Consider the following 18,782-nt stretch of genomic DNA (forward strand, 5'->3'; position numbering starts at 1 on the left):
ATGACCTGAGCCGAAATCAAGAGTTGGACACTTAACCAACTGGGCCACCCAGGCGCCCCTAGCTGTATACAATTTTAAAGAAATTATACAAATGTACATGAACTACTTCCTAATATGCTTAGTTGTGCAGCATTTAAAAACTAAGTATCATAAACTCTCCTTTTTTAGAACTCTAGATTTCTGGGGCGCCTGGGTGGCTCAGTTGGTTGAGTGTCTGACTTTGGCTCAGGTCAGGATCTCACAATCTCACAGTCCGTGGGTTCGAGCCCCACATTGGGCTCTGTGCTGACAGCTCAGAGCCTGGAGCCTGCTTCAAATTCTGTGTCTCCTTCTCTCTCTGCCCCTCCCCTGCTCGGTCTCTGTCTGTCTCTCAAAATAAAATAAAGACATTAAAAATTAAAAAAAAAAAAGAACTTTAGACTTCTATTGTCAGACACATTAAGCCTTATATCATCATCTTCCCATTTGGTTTTCATTTTATTTTAAATGTTGCAATATATTGACTCATTGACTAACATATATGTATGTATGTATGTATATATATATATATATATATATGTATGTATATATTTATGTGTGTACATGTGTGCATGTTTATCCTTATCCAAAAGTAGAACATTCCTGTGAAACCTTTCATAAGTTGAAATGACATAAAGCAAAGAAGCAATTACCATCATCTTTATGGAAAATTTTTTGAGTGTTCCCAGACCCAAAGTTTAACCTCTCTTAGGCTTTTCTGATTCCTTAGAACACATCTTACTAAATGATGTACCAAATAAATGGACATAAAGCAGAGATGCTCACAGACACAGTTCAAAGCGGAGGTGGCTTGATATTGAGATGCTGAGTGAAGTTCCCCGGGGAAGGAGCTTGGCGGGACCCCGTCTCTGCTCTAGGTACATGCTGCCTCTACAAGATTCATTCCAAGACAAACATGAAATGCTATTTTCCCTTTTTGCATATAAGCAAAATTCTTTTGCGGGTACTTTAGGTTTGCAAAAACAGGCAGTAACTTTCTCTTCGCACTTTCTCTTCGCGAAAGAGAAGTGGCGTAACATGAACTTTTGAAAAGCAGGGGATACCTCTCTCTCTCCATCTCTCTCCTATCTATCTATCTATCTATCTATCTACCCTCTTTCTATAGTCAGTAGTCCTGAATCTCAGGGGAAAACATTAAGACTTGTGATTACCATCTCAATAGAAGATCTTTGGTGGGTTTTTTGTTAAAATACTGACAATAACTCTCCATGTAGTGAACATAGTTCTTTTCCTTGAGAATAAGGAAACTTAAATATATTCCTTATAATAATCCTTTTGCAAACCATAACACACACATTCAAAAGCATAAAAACAACACAGTTTTTCAGTCTACACTTTCCTGATATAGTTTAATATTGTGGCTATGTATTTTTTAAGACCTTATTAGGCCAATCAAGTAGCTAGAACTGCCTTTCATGATCTAGTTGCTAACCAGAAGGAAAATGAAATTCTAGTAGTCTTTGGAGCTACCAACTCATGGAACAAAATTTTTAAAGAGCTACAAACTGCAGTACAATTTACCATAACGTTTGATATAATCCCATTACACTTAAATCTGGAACAAGAACAGAATCTCTAGCCCAGATAGCTGCTGTATATTCATTCAAGGATAGCTTAGTTATCATTGGACTAATATTAACTCAACACATTTACTGGAAAGCTATTTGTAAAGAATAGCAGGTCCTTTATAGACCTTAATTCCAATGTTACAGCATGCTTTTGCTAGCTGTCTATATACCTGGCAGTAAAGAAGGCAAAATATGTTTTAACATTTCAAACTTCTTGGAAACGATAAGCAACAAATTGCTATAAATCTACAAATCGGTAAATAGTACAATTCAAAATTTAGAAAAATTCATATATTTTTTCTAATATATATTAAAAACAAATATATATATATTAGAAATAGAAATTCTAATATCTAGCTATCTATATATTAGAAAGTGAAACTGAACTTTATAATATCCCTTTAGGAAAATTCCAGCATGTGTGGCAAAAACCCAGCTCCTTGTACCACATTAACATCATCTCTTTGTGCATGTTTCTGCTAATGTAGTAAATTTGGCTCCCAAATTATTTAAAAAGTCAAGCCCATCGTCTTCCTGTTTTTCGCTGCAGCACCCCACAGAACCAGTTGGGGAGCCCCTTCCTTCATAGTTATACGTAAGGACATAATCTGGAGACGGCATGTGGTCTTCATTCTGATTGCACAGATGCAATTTCTGTAAAATAAACAAAAAAAGGATTGTATTATTGTCTTTTTAAAAAAATATTTTTAAACATATAAACATAAAATGTATTTTTTATTTACCTTTTGTGTCTAATTTTTAACCAGTGTGTCCTCTAATGGAGTCCTATGTACAAAAAACGCACATGATTGGTCGATATCACAACCATACCATAAAGTCAGTATGTCTTACATTTCTAGTAGTCCATACAAATAAAAAAATGATATGTATATCATATCTACAGTTAAATTATCATTGAATGCTTAACTCTAAAGTTTCTATCTAGAGGTCAGGCTAGTCCACAAAATGGTGAGAGTATGCGTGGCGGCCTAGAATTTGACTTTGGATAACCATGGATATCCGAACAGTCTGGATTTCGAGTCACAGCTCTGGCTGCACCAACTACAAATGTGACTTTGAGCAGGTGGCTAAACATCTCTCAGTCTCACTTCTCACTCTCCTTACATCTAAAATGGGAATATACACAGTGACTCTCTCACAATAATGATGAAATAATAGTGAGTGAAAACTACTCTTATTTTGCCCAGCACATAGTAAATACTCAATAAACATGAACTAAAACCACTACTACATGCAGTTATAAAGTAGGCAAGAATTATCACATGGGTTTCAGAATCAAATTCTTAAGATGACCAAAACATAACAAAATAGAGAGATGCACAAGACATTATAGTGATTTAAAAATAATCAACATAACCCAAATTGTAAAACCCAGGCCTTTGGAATGGAGAGGCCACGCATGCAGCCACATCCACCCTCACAGTCTGTTACTGGCCTGTCTGCCAGCTTGTCTAACTCCCGTGGCTCTTCCTCCTCACCTGGGTGCCCACTGCCTCTCTAACTCACGACCGTTTCAGCCTCACATCCCATTATGTGATGTGCACATTAAAGAACACCTCTCTCTCTGCCCCTCCCATTCTTAAGCTCCATTCTTTCCCAACCTGATCGCACATGAATACTGACTGTCTAGAAACAGAAAAGAGATTAACATTTGAATTTGATGGGAAAAAATATGCTATGGACGCGGTAAGCTATAGCTGTGCCACAGAACGCTGCCTATTTGTAGTCCATTAAGGGCTTCTGGCACACTGTTACAATGGCACTGGTACACTCTGACAAAAAGAAAACTTAGTACCAGAAAGAGTATTCAATCCAGTGGTTCTCTACCCACGTGACACATGTGAATCGCCTGAGGAGTTTTAAAAATAATAATAGTAGGGCTGCCTGGGTGGCTCAGTCAGTTAGGTGTCTGACTTGCGCTCAGGTCATGATCTCCCCGTCCGTGAGCTGCAGCCCCACGTCAGGCTCTGTGCTTGGAACCTGCTTCAAATTCTGTGTCTCCCTCTCTCTGCCCCTCCTCTGCCCTCTCTCTCTCTCTCAAAAATAAATAAAAATATAAAATAATAATAATAATAACAATAATAATAATAAAAAGCCAAACCAATTAAATCCAAAACCTTCAAGGTGGAGCACAGGCATTAATAAGCTCCAGGGGGATTTTGATGTGCTGCCAGGCCTGAAAACCCATGATTTAATCCCTCCTTTCTTTTACATCCTTGCTATCCTCTGAATAAAAACGGTTTATATATGAACGGTGCTTTTTATTAAATCTAGTTGATATAGCTCATATTATTTAATGTTCATCCTAGAATTGTGCGCAGATGCTTTGTTTTCAGAGAGAGATGCAGATTCGTTCGGGGGAGTTTTGTGATTGTAGGGAATAAGATTTTTTTTTCACATTCTTCTGTATTAAAATAGTTCATGAGGTGAACAACATCTAAAAGTGGCATGTGACTTTAGTGTGGATATTAGAAACTTCCAATTCTCATGAGATTTTAGAAATTAAAAGAAATATGACAGATGGAGTAAAATCTCTTTTATGTTAAATAATGTAACAAAATCAAAGGGCATGGGAAGGGGCAGTGCTGGGAATGACCAGGGAGTGAAAGAGAAAAGATACATAGGTAAAAGCAACTTCTGAAGCCCTATGTTAATTTCAATTTCCTTTGTTCAACACTTGGATATTTAAATTGTAGAGTCAAAACACTGAGGGAAACTCACTTCACCAAGGCGGGGCTGGGTGAAATTATGCCACTCGGAGTAGGAATATCTGCAGTTGTCCATCTCCACGTGTCCTCCCCTGCAGGAATCCAGGGTGTGATGGTGCCCGGAGCCCTGGCACGATTCTAGGGTCTGGTGTCCGCCTTTCACCATTTCAATGGTCTCCCGCCCTCCATTTTTCACTCCGGATCTCATGGTGCCACAAAAGCCTTGGCCAGAGTTATTGACTGTCTGGGTCATAAAGCCATTGGTAGAACACTGAAATAAAATAAGACGATTTGTATCAGGAAGAAATGGGTCCTAAGTCATAAGAAGGAAAGGGAGAGAGAATTTTATTCAACCTTTTATTGATTCATCCATTCATTAAGAGACATTTGTATTTTCTAATTATGTGCTCAGTCTAGGATACAAGGATGTGCATGATCCCTCAGTGGCTCCAAAAAGCTCTTATTCCAGGGAGGCAGAAAATTGGATGATTCCTTTAGGAATATATACGTAGGGGAATGCAGAACGCTATAGGAACACAGAGGAAGTGTATTAAAAGAAGAAACCACCAGCTGCAGGAAGGTCTATAGGCAAAGGCAACAGAGTGCTTTGGGGGTGTTCAGCTTCAGCCTGTTGAGAATGGCTGCCACATAGGGTTCAGGGTAAGAGAGGAAGTGGAGAGGTTATAAAAGGCCAGAGAAAATAAAGGTCCATATGCCATGCTAAAAAATATAGACTATCATTAAGATTATAGAGACTCAAAGAAGGTTTTTTTTTTTAATTTTTAATGTTTGATTTATTTCAGAGAGAGAGAGAGAGAGAGAAACAGAGTGAGAAGGAGAGGGTCAGAGAGAAAGGGAGACAGAATCCAAAACAGGCTTCAGGCTCTGAGCTAGCTGTCAGCACAGAGCCCAACGCGGGAATCAAACCCATGAACCATGAGATCATGACCTGAGCTCACATCGGACACTTAATGGACTGAGCCACCCAGGCACCCCAAATAAGGGTTTTAATAACAGGTAAGGCACATATTTTTAAAAATCACTCTAGACAATAATATAAAAGACAAGAAGACAACAAGTTGAGTGTCATGGATATCAGAGAGGTCAGTGAACCATTCTAGGTGAAACATGATAAGGATCTAAGCCAAAGAAGAAGCAATGATGGCTCAAAGTGGCTCTGCTATGCAACTATAGATGGTATAATTCCCTGAAGCAGGGGTGAAAGATGTGCTTGTGGGTAAGAAGAGGGGGAACAATTCAATTTGGAGCATGGTAAGTTTAAGAAACCTTTGGATGTCCACAATGCGTATATGAATATGGGGGTCTGGAGCTCAGGTTGGGGAGCTGAGGTGGCGCTACAATTCCAGAAGTCACCACCATATAGATGCTAGTTGAAGCCACAGGGATAAATTATAACACCCAGGAAAAATGGCAGACTAAACAAAAAGAAGGCTAATAACAGGGTCACCTGGGTGGCTCAGTCAGTTAAGCAACATGACTTCGGCTCAGGTCATGATCTCACAGTGAGTTTGAGCCCTATATCAGGCTCTGTGCTGACAGCTCAGAGCCTAGAGCCTGCTCAGATTGTGTGTCTCCCTCTCTCTCTGACTCTCCCCTGCTCATGCTCTGTTTCTCTCTATACCAAAAATAAATTAAATAAATAAATAAATAAGTAAATAAATAAATAAGAAGGCTAATAACAGAACCACAAGAAAAAATGTTTTAAGGGGTGGGTAAAGGAATTAGAAGATCTGAAATAGCAGAGAGAATGGAGGAATCCAAAAGACAAACTCTGAAACCACGCAGAGAGGATCATGGTCAGGCAAAAACATCAAAGTAGTTTAAGAACTGTTCTAAGTAAAATAATCACCTCTTAGATTCAAGTAAAAGAATGGCCACTGATGATCTGTGTCAAAAGAATTTCCATGAAGTGCTGAATGAACAGGAAGTAATGTCATGGAGAAATCCAGTATAAATCTCTCAGAAAGTTCAGTTTCAAAGAAGAGATAAGGAGGGAACTAGAGCAAACAGAGTTGAGGGGATGTTTGAAGATGAAAAGGACTTGATTCACCAGTAACTTAATGCTGGAGGCTCATATGGAAGTCTGGGCCATGGGTAAGAAGTTGAGTTATAGCAGCAACCTCAGCGTGTCAGTTCTAATTATAACCCATTACTTTCAGACAAGACCTCCATTAAAATCAGACTCCATTGTACCACCTTCTTGCCAATCTGTTTCTCTTCTGTTGAATATGCAGAGTCTCTAAACTGGAAGACTTTCAAGTTCAGATGATTTGGAGTTTCAGATATTTCAGAGTCTGAAATGTATCTATAAATGTCATGCATAGTATCTCATTGCCTTAGAAAATTATACCAGAAAAGAGAACTAAAAAGTAGCCATTTGGTGGCACTGCTACCCTACATTTTTTGCTTAGGTTGCTGCTACCTTGAAATTGTATTTTAAAAAAATTCTGATTATCAAATCTCCTTGATGGTATAATTTTTGTCATTATAAATATGTGTTCAGAGATCACGCAAGCTAATACCAGGAGACCTGAAAATAAACTAAAACCAGTGCTGAGTCCACAGTGCTATGTTTCACATTCTCTCTCTTCTCTGTTCCTTCCTGACCATCTCCATGTGCCCTGCCCAAAGCTTTTTCTCACATGGTATCAACAACTCCTTTTCCATGTCAATGATTTCTGTTAGCTTTTACAGTCCTGACTCTTCAACCAGCTCCTAACCCCATCTGAAATGCCTCTGACTTAAACTTAGCTCTAAAACTAAAGTCATCATCTTTACTTGTACTAAAATGAGCTTATACACTCACTACAAAGTTTTGCTACATTTTGTAAAAATGTGTCTGAAATTATGTTCTGGTATAAATGAATGATTCTGGGTCCTTTTGAGAAGTGCTCCTAACAGAGAACAGGTAAATAGGTTTCAGTATGTTATGGTGAAGCGGCCAATTAATGCCATCAGCTCTAGCATCAAATGGCAAAAACCAAACATGAAGAACATCTCAATCATTCCATTTTCAGACATAAAATAAGATCTTACTATGAGCCAAGGACTTTCAAGGGACTGAATGTATTTTCTGAATGGAGAAATAATTACAGGGCTCCACATGGAGGCATGTCAAGCACAGGTGGGCTATGATTTTGCATGATGGTGGGAGAAGGTTAAAGAGAGAAAGTCAATAAGAAAGGCACCTTTGATATATCAAAGGCTTGATATGAAGTCACTGTCCCTGGCTATGGCCTCTGTCACTTTGGATTCACTTTTTATTCTGTTACTCAAAAGTTAAGAATCCATCATTTATGTATTTAAAATATCGATTATTCCTATTTTAATTTTCCACTTTCTATTATCCTACCAGAGTTATCTCCTGCTTAAACTATCAGAAGATTCTAATCCTTTTTCTTCCCCTCGTTAATGTCTTCCTGTTCTCACTGATCACTCCACTGACTCAGCACCAAGCTGTTCCCGCTGTGCCGCATCTGTGCAGGAAAACCTTCACTGGCTCTTCCTTTCCAAGAGAACAAGCCCCAAATCCTACTCCTCTCTTACATCCTGTCCCCCAAAACTGTAACTTACATCTCAAGCTTCTATTCCAAAATACCATTTGTTCCATTTCAAAACAACTTCCTTACTATTTGTTGAATAATCCCTAAACTTTGTCATCCCCCTTTTCATTCTGTTTTTAAATTTTTTAACATTTATTTATTTTGAGAGAGAGAGATAGAGAGAGAGTGACTGAGGAAAGGGTAGAAAGAGGGGGAGACAGAGAATTTCAAGCAAGTTCTGGACGCTATACAGAGCCCAATGCGGAGCTCGAGCTCATTTACTGCAAGATCGTGACTTAAGTCAAAATCAAGATTTGGACGCCCAACTGACTGAACCACCCCAGTGCCTCTCCTTTTCTATTCTTAAGGCTGTTTTCTTCCTCATTAACTATTCCCACAATCTCTCCACTTTCAAACGCTTCTTATTCTTTAAGTTACAGAGTCATCTGCACCTCTTTCACTAGGACCCTCAGGTTGACCCAGACAACACAAATGCACTTACGTATTAAAAGTATCTTTGAACTACAACAGTGCTTGGTCAGAGTGGAGCTAATGGTTTACTGGAATGTTCCTACTTATTTTTCCCATAAAAGTAGATTCAACTACTTATAATTACATTGAGATCTTTTTGAGGGAAAACTATGCCTCGTAAGAACTCTTTAAATATACATCCCCCCAAACAAGAAACCTAGTACCAAGCACCTCAGCAGCCCCAAGAAATACACAAGGAAAGAGAGTGGCAATAATTTTCCAAGTAATCTACCCTCCCCATATAAAAAAAATATCCTCTTTGGTATTTTCTTAATTAATCTTGAGAACTTTTAGTAAGTTTTTTTTTTCCCTATTATAAATGGTCAAAGAGTTAGATAAACAAATGATATCTGGGAATGAACATTGTAGAGACACCCTAAAAGACTCCTATTATAATAAATCCACATCAGAAAGTAAGTTTTGAATCATAACATTAGAGAGTGGAAAACTGATAATTAAAATAACACATGTTTTAAGAAGTCTAATAAATGCCACTACATAAATATCTGAATATCGGCAGATAAAATACTTAAGCCTACAAAATCTGACCAAATTAAAAATATAACTTCACTACTAAGTTTCAAAATAACTTCATGAGAATCAGTAAAAAAAATTATGGGAGATATTCAGAGATACTCATTTAAAAAACCTACTTACCACCTTATCATCCCCAGGTGCTTCTGTGTTTGATATGATTAAGTTTTGCTGTGCTAAATCTTCAGGAAAACCTTTTCTTTTTTTGGCACCAACAACTCCACATACCAAAGTTAGCAATACAGCTACATTAAAAAAAAAAAAAAAGTTTAACATACATAGAATAAAATACTAATCTTTCACTTTTTTATTACTGCAGGTGGACTGGAGGAAAACAGAGCCACTAAGCATGGTCCCGTGATACCTTGGCCTTTCTAAATGAATAGGCCATGATTTAGCTTGGATTTTAAAATGTGAATTCATTATATGTACATATATATATGTATATTTAAGTTTATTTCTTTTGAGACACACAGAGACAGCACAAGTGAGAAGGGGGGAAAGAGAGAGGCAGAGAGAAAGAAAGAGAGAGAGATCCCAACTAGGCCCCAATGCGAGGCTCAAACTCATGAAATCGTGATATTGTGACCTGAGCCTAAACCAAGTGTCAGATAATTGACTGAGCCACCCAGAAGCCCCATTAAGTTCTTGTATATTTTGATAATAGCTCTTTTTAAGAGTTTGAATTCTATCTATCATGCATGTTAAACTATTCACAATCGAGGATCAAATAGTAAATTTTCAAAAAACTTAATGACATGTATTTAAGACAAAGACTTTAAAAGATTTATTCATTCCCAAAAGGATGGCTTGCCTATATGAAAAACATGACAGACTTTTTCCTAGAATATCTTATCTCCAAATATCTTAATTAAAACTACTCCGTATTTTTATGGAGTAACATTCTATTCAGAATTTTCATTCTACATCATACCTGTGGGAGGTTGAAATGTGTGACAATAAAATTAACAGTAATAATAATAACAGTTAATAATAACAATTCCTTACAATGTTCTACAAGTCCCTCTACCAAGGATGGACAAACTCTCATCTTATCTCCAAGTATTTTAATTAAAACTACTCTGTATTTGGTCTACTCAGAATTCTCATTCTGAAATATGTGATAATAAAATTAACAGTAATCATAATAACAGGTCCTTACAATGTTCTACAAGCCCTTCTACCAAGAATGGCCAAACTGCACCCCCAAATCCCTTCCAGTGAATTTTTTGTATGACCACCTGTTTTTGTATTGTCCATGAACTATGGTTTTTACATTTTTAAATGGTTTTTAAAAATCAAAAGAATAATAGTTCAATACACATGAAGATTATCTGAAAGTTAAATTTTAGCATCCATAAATAACGTTCTTTTGGAACCCAGCCATGCATATCATTTAAATATGTTCTAAGGCTCCTTTCCTACTAGAAGGGTAGATTTCCCTGGTAATAAGTGAAACCATATGGCCTGCAAAATGTAAAACATATACTATCTAGCCCTTTACAGAAAAAGGGCACCAATCTCTGCCTACATCATGTGGACCCTTATTAAAGTTTCTGGTTCCATGTCCTACCCCGCTCTCTTAATCCACTCCACTCCAGCCACACCAGTGTCCCGGTCATGCCTTGACTTCTCCAGACACCCTCTCACCTAAGGACCTTTGTGCTGAGCTCTGACTGAAAAACCTTTCTCCCAAGTACTGTACTTAGCTGACTCTTTAACCTTTTCCCTAAATCACTGAAGAACACCTTGTGAGGGCTGCCACACCATCCACTGAAAACCGGAGTCACTAGCACTAACACCCCGCCCCCCCCGACACCCACACACGCTCCACAGCACTACGACTCCTTATTATTTGCTCTATTTTTCTTCTACAGTATTTCACTTATTTATTAGTTTACTGTCACAAGGTACACTGTTCGCGTTCAGTTTTGTCTGTTTTGTTCACTGATGACTCCCAAGCACCTAGACAGTTTCTGGAATATAGTAGGTGTTTGATGTCTTTTTATTTTGTTGAGTTGTTGGAAAATAATAAGCACTGTACTGTTTGAAGCTTTTCACATGGGTTAACCCAATTAACACTCTGTGCTGCCCCGTAAAGGAGGCTACTACTACAATTACCCCCTTTCACAGGTGAGGGAACTAAAGCACAGTTAAGACTGGCCTCAGGTCTCATGACTTGCAAATGATAGAGCTGGGTTACAAACCCTGATAGTTTGGTGCCGGAGTCTGGCTCTTAACCACTAGTCCTATCACAGACCAAAGGAACAACAGCTAATCTAGGCTGGAAGGTGGGATGGAAATAAAAAGAGGACAAAATACGGTGGCAATGGGAATGACACACTGGTAAGGAAGGGGTTAAAAAAAATCAACACCGGCAAGATACACCCAAGAAGAGATATTGCTGTAATGCGAGTAATTGCCCCAAGTCCGTGGCTGAATGATGACACAAAAATCACAGTGGCTTACAGTGGACTTTCATATGGCGGAAGTTTTAGATTGTTGATTTAGCCCTAAAAGGGGTAGAACCAGGACCAAGAAATGGAAACTATATGTTGCCAGATTTGGAACAATCTAAGGAATTCTAAGCAGCCCTGTCCAAATGTGAAGTTTTGTATCACAAAAGGGATCTTGTTCCTTCTCCCCAAAAATATTCCATCAGAAATCAGATAATAACATGAAAGCAGTTTGTAAAGAGGACTCACTCCAGCTGGATGGTTGGACGAGATTACTTTTTAAAGACCTTTTTCTGCACTCAGACATTTGTGATATATTTTAACTTTAAGTCAGTAAAAGGACTTACAAAACAGTAAAGCTATGCCCAGCAGTATGGCCAAGATCGCCCATTTTCCGAGTCTGACTCCTGCACTCCTTCGGGTCGCCAGACACTGACTCGGGTGAGTGCAATCACACAGATTAATTCTCAAGGTCTTTGTTGCAGATTGACCTTCCCTATCTTTTACAGTAATAGGAACACTGTATTCCTGAAACTCAGCATTTTTCTGATATGAAAGACGGGCAGCTGTATCTGAAAGAAAATGAAAGAATTATATTTTTAATGGACATTTACTTCTCCCTTCGCATTGGTTTCATCACACTTGTTTCTAAACATGTTATTCTCAAGGAACCACATGTCACATGAAAATGAATAAAAATGGACAGCTATCTCCTATTATTCTATCTTCTATTCTATTATTAGTGCTGCCTTTTCAGCACTAATATTACCATGTATGTGTTGTCCACTGTAATTTTCTACAAGAGAGGTGTAAAGAATTAACTTGGCATTGGAGTGACCCAGTAGCATTTCTGCAGTATATAATGTTATGTACCTATTTCCTTATTTACAAACCAATGATGCTAGATTGGTCCTTGACATACACTTCAAGCATTTTTCTACAGTACCAGTTTATGGTACTTATAAAGAATTAACAACAATTGTTACACACAAAGCATGTCCTTATTCGCTATTCTCTTACCCATTTATTTTCTGGTACTTGTCCATTATCTTTACATATAAAGTAATTTTTCAAAGTACAACAAACCCTTTGTTATTTTGCCTTCCCTCTAGAAGTAATCTCAATACCTCAAAGCTAGTTAATGCCACTTAGGCAGCTATAAAGCTTACAAAAAAAACAGATGTATCTGTGTCATAACAATACATTTTTATCAACTATGATATTTCCCCAATAGTCTTGATTACCTACTGCAATGACTTTATAATGAACTGACCAAAAGCTCCATGCATTTTCAACGTCAATCACAACCTTCTGAGTTTTACAATAAGTGAAATGATGAAGTAGCACCATGCACATTCTGGAAGTCATCTGCAATGCACTATTACAGCTGTTAAGAACTTCAAAGATTTCTGGCTGTACCTCAAATGCAGAGCTCCCCAGAGGAACGTGAATTACTGCTAAGGTTTAGGTGGAACCCTCCCAGGTTCTACTGTGGCTAAGGTAAAATCCTCCAAATCCTCTCCTCCCTCAAGACCACAAGCTGCACCATAGTCACCTCTGCTGTCCTTGTCACTCAATCCTGCCCTCTTCAAACTGTACTGTCACCAATGTCACCTTGTTAAGACATAAATCTGGGCACAGGATTCCTTACTGGCACACTCCCAGTGCATTCCTGCTGTCACTGACTGTACCAAAGTCGGTCTCCTCAGCCTACTACATAAGGCCCTTCACCACCAGAATCCATCAGCCCTCCCACCCAGTCTCAGGGCTTTCCTGCTAAAACCTAAACTCTAACACTGATTTACTTATTCCCCTAGCATTTTCCTTCCTTGTGCATATTTATTCACCAATGATTTATTAAGCAAACACTTATTAAGCAGTTAGTATCTACAAGACACTGAGCTAGGTGCTGGGAATATACAAATGAACCACAAATATCCTGAGAAACTCACGAATTGGAGGAGAAAGGGAAACAGGTAATAACACAACATGAGAGGAGCTATAATAAAGGTAGAAAAGGTCATGGTGCTACTCCTACTTCAAGAAAGACTTCATAGATGTGAGCATCTGAACTGCAGTCATATCTGTCTTATTAATTTCTACATATATTGCCAGGGTCAGACCAGTGCATGGTAGACGATAGGTGCTCCATAAGTATCTCGTGAATTAATATCAAGCTATGAAATGGGAAGGGCAGTGTTCTAGGCAGAAGGCACAGCATACACAAAGGTCTAGTTGCATGGAAGAGCATGTATAGTAAGAAAACAGCAGTGAATGGTGACTGAAATATAGAACTACACCCCCCCAGAAACCACTATCATAGGAGGCTGTCCTGACACTTCCAATCCAACATCTCCATCCACAGCCCACCATGCTTCCTTCCAGAATACCAGAGACTTCTTGCCTCATATACCCACATTCCTCATTTCCAGAGTTTGCTTTCAATAAAATTTAAACTCTCCATCTCCGTTCTCTCTTCACCTCCCTGGAGTCACTTTAAAAACACATCAGAAACAATTCATCTTCATGATAAGCTGCCCAATATTTTTAGCAAATCTTTTTTTCTCTTTGTTGTAAATGTAAATTTTGCCTTCATAAAAATGATGATTTCATTTTATATACAATATATAACAGACCCCATCATAATATTTGTAAAAAGCTGAATTCATCTTCAAAAATACGTTAATGAGGACATTATAGTAAACAAGGAAATCCACCCTCAGTTATTTTAGAGCATATAAATCATTACTTTTTGTTAGATACCATTAACTTTGGTGAGGGTCCACATTCTGTTCGTTTCTGGAGAAGTGTTTGCCAAGCTGAAATAAAATGGAGCGCCGTGGATAGGTTCATCAGGATCGACAGCTGAAATGTCAGTATATCTCATCTTTGGTTTGCAAATTGTTAGATAACTTTGAAGTATTTCTGGGGGGTTATCATTTATATCTTCAATGTTAACCACAAGTGTTCCAGTACATGATCTACCATCTAGGAAGAAAGAAAAAAGGTTTAGTGTAGTTTTATGTGTTCTTTTACAGTTTCTGAATGAAACAAATTAACTACATTCTATATGTGATATATGTTTTCTCAAATAAGCTGATATTAGAGAAAATGGTAAGTAAGAATGTAGAAGAATAAGTGAAACCTGTAGATCATCTGAGAGGAGTACCGCAATTGATAATATCAGATACAACTGCCAATAAACTTTTCGCCAGGATCACTAACAAACAAGAACAATCAATGTGTGAACTCTGTATTCTTGGGGATTCCCTCTGGTGCAGATGTTAACAAGCAGCAGAAAGGCTACAAAAAGTTATTCTAATCTTGATACACATTCAAGCCACTTAGCAAGATTTTGAAAATATATGATGCTTGGGTTCCCCAAATATTCTGATTCACTTCATCTAAGTCATGTCTACAAAAATGATGTTTTAAGTCCCCCAAGTTATTGTATTATGAAGCCAGGGTTAAGAAACTGAGTTGTTTTAAGCAACAGAAGTCAAGGAAAGGGTCGCTCTGACCTAATAATCAGCTGAGTTACTCAAAGATTCGATTTAAAGTGGCATAAAGAGATCTAGAAGATTCTGGTGAGATCATTTCATCTGATTCTAGACTTACATTTCCTCTTTGCCCTCCAACATAGAGATCTACAAACATTTGAGGTCTCACCAAGCTGAGGATATAAAGATAAATAAGACATGGCTTCTTGTTGCCCTGAAGGTTCACCATGTTAAATGATTAAGAGAAATAGGAACAGACTTCAAAGTAATGTCTTGACAATTCAAAAATACTTATCACAAAAATTCTGCACAATAGAATTTCAGTTTATTGTCCAAGATACCATAATAAGATATCATATTAAAAATTTTTAACCCCCCCCCTTTTTTTTACCTTGGTCTATTGCCAGGACTGTAATATTATATAAGTCATTTCTGGGAGTCATGGCCTCCCGGTCCAGGATTTTGGAAGTTGTGATTGACCCTGACATCTCATTAATAGTGATCCATCCTTGAGGATCATGCAATTTTTTGTACCTATTAATATAAAATAAAAAGTCTTCACCAATATAGAACGTATTAAAACAAGTTACAGTCTCAATTATTACAAATACATTATTGGTATATGGTTACAGACTTCTTTATACCTTAAGCCGCTGGTACTTCTCGTTTCAGGGTCATATGCCTTATAACCATTGATCTTTGACCCCACTGCTGAGTTTTCTTGAATCCGCACATACTGGGCTGCCGGGCTACATTCAGGCCCTTCGTCCTGATCCCTCACGTGAACTGTGACCACGGCTCTGTTCATGGCTGTTGTTCTGAATGTAAAATCTCGAGAAAACGGAGCTTCATTGCTTGCTCCAATTTCCAGGATCACTTGTTGGTTTTCTTCATAATTCAGCGGCTTTTTAAAAAAGCACATGGATATCAGCATCAGTGTAAAATACATGGGTATTTCAAGTAACATGTGAGCCTCTGTAAACACGAACAGTGGTGCCTAATTTCTATGTTCCCATTCAATCAATATGGACTTTACCCTTTTCTAAAGAGAGAGGTGATTCTTCACTACACCTTTAGCAAGTGTGGCCCAAAAGTTTTATGGAGTTGTGGAAAAACAATTCCTGTTATACTTTTATAGTTCATTCTTACTAAGGAAAATTATTCTGAACCTGAGACAATGCAAAGAGATGACAGTGTTTTTATGACCCTGCTTTAGAGTGCTAACAGACCAGCCTAAAGGGCATCTAACTCCAGGAGAACGCAATTTTTTTTTTTTATGTTTTATTTATTTCTAGGAGAGAGAGAGACAGTATGAGCAGGGGAGGGTCAGAGAGAGAGGGAGTGACAGACTCTGAAACAGGCTCCAGGCTCTGAGCTGGCAGTCAGCACAGAGCCCGACGCGGGGCTCGAACCCACGAACCACGAGATCATGACCTGAGCGAAAGTCGGACGCTTAACCGACTAAGCCACCCGGGCGCCCCAGGAGAACGCAATTTTGCTTGACTTACTACTTCCTATTAACTATGTCCGTTTCCTTAACCCCCACACTGTAATCCCTCTGCTACATTGTGCTGCTTAGTTGGTTCACCAGCCTCTAAAAATATTTAAGTGAAACCTTTGATTATAATTGATATTTAGACAGCAAATCAAGCAAAATGCATAAAACCCTATTTTACATTGTACTGCAAATTTGAAGTATTTTTTCTTTGATTCTCTTTCTGCTTATCAAAACCATCACTGGCTGACCACTGAACAAAATAGAAATTGATGAGTAACATTTTTATTTTAAACCTTTCCCCATACCTAGCCATTATCAAGCTGAGATACTAACAGCAGGAGTCCACCAAGAAGTCAAGAAAATGTCTGAATCTTAGAATCCACAAAATATGTGTGAAACTCTTTTTTCATTTTTAGGAAATGGAGAGTCAAGAGGAAGAATTAATATGTTTATCTATTGCCAATGAACACTCTCTCACAAATTACACGTACACTCTCTCAGAAATCACATGTGTTGATATGATCATGCAGAGAATGAAAGCGTTCGTTGGCGATGAGGCATGGATGGAGTCAGCAAACAGCTGCCGCTCTGGGGGAGGTGCAGTTATTTGATCAGGGCCACTTGCTAAAGCCTTAGAAGTTCTCTATGTAATTTTTCAAGGTTTGCACTGAATATTAGTTTAGAGGCTTAAAACTGAAGATTGGAAATCTAGTAGGATGAAATCAGCGATTAATGAAAAAACAGGAATTCTCTTCCACTACATAGTAGCTTTAATGTTTCATCAATTTATTTTATTTTTTTTAATATTTATTTATTCTGGAGGGGGTGTGAGTGGAGGAAAGGCCGAGAGAAGAGGACAGAGGATCCAAAGTGGGCTCTGCACTGACAGGCTGGCAGCAGTAAGCCTGATGTGGGGCTCAAACTCACAAACTGTGAGATCATGACCTGAGCTAAATGAAGTTGGACACTGAGTCACCCAGGTAACCCTGTTTCATTAATTTAAAAAAATGTTCAAAAATATCCTATATCTGCACTGAGATGCTAATAATTCCCTAGAAGATGAAGTGTTGTTTTATGGCAGACTCTCAGTGTTGAGAATGACCAAGTACAGAATCTTCTTCATCAAACCCATGTGCAACTGCTGCTGCTCAAATAGAAAGGAAATGCTGAGATGGAAAGATTACCAGGATTGAGCTGAAGACTGCATCAGATCATGGGCTACAGTTCCAGAAAAGTTCTCCAATATGGAAAATTAACAACATGAGACCCAAGAACATGTAAGACTTCTAAAAATAGAATAACAATATCCTCTAGTTTACCACATGTTTTCATTTTCATTATTATAATTGAATAGCTACTAGGGAGGCAGAGAGAAGTATTATTTATATTTTATAGATAACACAGAGGCTAATTTTCAAGATCGTATGCAAAGCAATTGAACATGGTGCTTAAGGGCATGTACTTGATACCAAAGAGACCTACACTCAAATCCTGTCCTACTGCATCCTAGCTGTGTCACTTTGTGTTAAGTTTCTTAAACTCTGGTACTAAGTTTTGTCCTCTGTGCAACTCTTGTAAAAATAACATTGAACATTGTAAGCCCACAGCGAGTGCTTTACACCCTAGGTTTCAGTTAGTCTCTGAGGCTGTCACACAGCCAATCGAAAAGAAAAAGGTGATGTATTTTTTGTTAACAACCAAATATAATACAATAATAGGAGACACCAACTAACAAGACATTTGGAAGCTTTGTTCAGATAAAAGACATATATTTGAGCAATCTTTGGCTTGACTTACCGATTATTTCTTTTTGGTATAGAGGAATGAATAAAGTTTATTCCTATCCATTATTAAGTACATAGCCTATGTGAAAGAAAGATGGTCTTCAAAATACCTTGGTTATACAGTGTTTGATTTTAAAATGGAAGATACCTCGTCAACGTTAGAAAGTATTTAAATATTTAACTTAATTATATGAACACAAATCTTTAGCAAGGTAAAGGATAAGGTACTTCTAAACTTTTAAAATATTTATTTACTTATTTTGAGAAAGAAAGAAAACAAGTGGTGGAGGTGCAGAGAGAAAGGGAGAGAGAGAATCCCAAGCAGGGTCCGTGACAGCAGTGCAGAGCCTGCAGATCTCACAGACCAAGAGATCATGACCTGAGCCAATGTCAAGAGTTGAACACTTAACCGACTGAGCACCCAGGCTCCCCCAGCGTACAATACTTTTAAAGACCACTGTGGTTACCAAAGGAGCTCTGTAATGAATTCAAATTTTCTAAGGGTTTGCATAGAATATAGAAAGGAAGATAAATAATGGAAAATGAAAATTTTATTGACCAAAATGTTAGAGAATATGAT

The 18,782-nt window shown here is 38.0% G+C and overlaps 1 protein-coding gene across 2 annotated transcripts in view; it reads right to left on the reverse strand.

Moving 5' to 3' along the window:
* Positions 1 to 662: 662 nt before the first annotated feature.
* Positions 663 to 18,782, reverse strand: part of DSC3 (desmocollin 3) — a 47,226-nt gene continuing 29,106 nt past the window's right edge. The window contains exons 10-17 of one of the 2 annotated variants that reach the window (XM_039254441.1): positions 15,565 to 15,824; positions 15,312 to 15,454; positions 14,184 to 14,408; positions 11,768 to 11,992; positions 9,088 to 9,209; positions 4,350 to 4,607; positions 2,351 to 2,393; positions 2,171 to 2,261 (exon numbers count right to left, since the gene is read on the reverse strand). In XM_039254441.1, the coding sequence (XP_039110372.1) occupies positions 2,367 to 2,393; positions 4,350 to 4,607; positions 9,088 to 9,209; positions 11,768 to 11,992; positions 14,184 to 14,408; positions 15,312 to 15,454; positions 15,565 to 15,824 (1,260 nt within the window). In that variant the 3' untranslated portion in view covers positions 2,171 to 2,261; positions 2,351 to 2,366. Of the gene's footprint in view, positions 2,262 to 2,350; positions 2,394 to 4,349; positions 4,608 to 9,087; positions 9,210 to 11,767; positions 11,993 to 14,183; positions 14,409 to 15,311; positions 15,455 to 15,564; positions 15,825 to 18,782 lie in introns of both variants that reach the window. The other variant, XM_039254440.1, reaches the window with a different exon arrangement.

Source organism: Hyaena hyaena, unplaced genomic scaffold (genome assembly GCF_003009895.1).
Source record: "Hyaena hyaena isolate Hyena2069 unplaced genomic scaffold, ASM300989v1 scaffold_490, whole genome shotgun sequence".
NCBI lineage: Eukaryota > Metazoa > Chordata > Mammalia > Carnivora > Hyaenidae > Hyaena > Hyaena hyaena.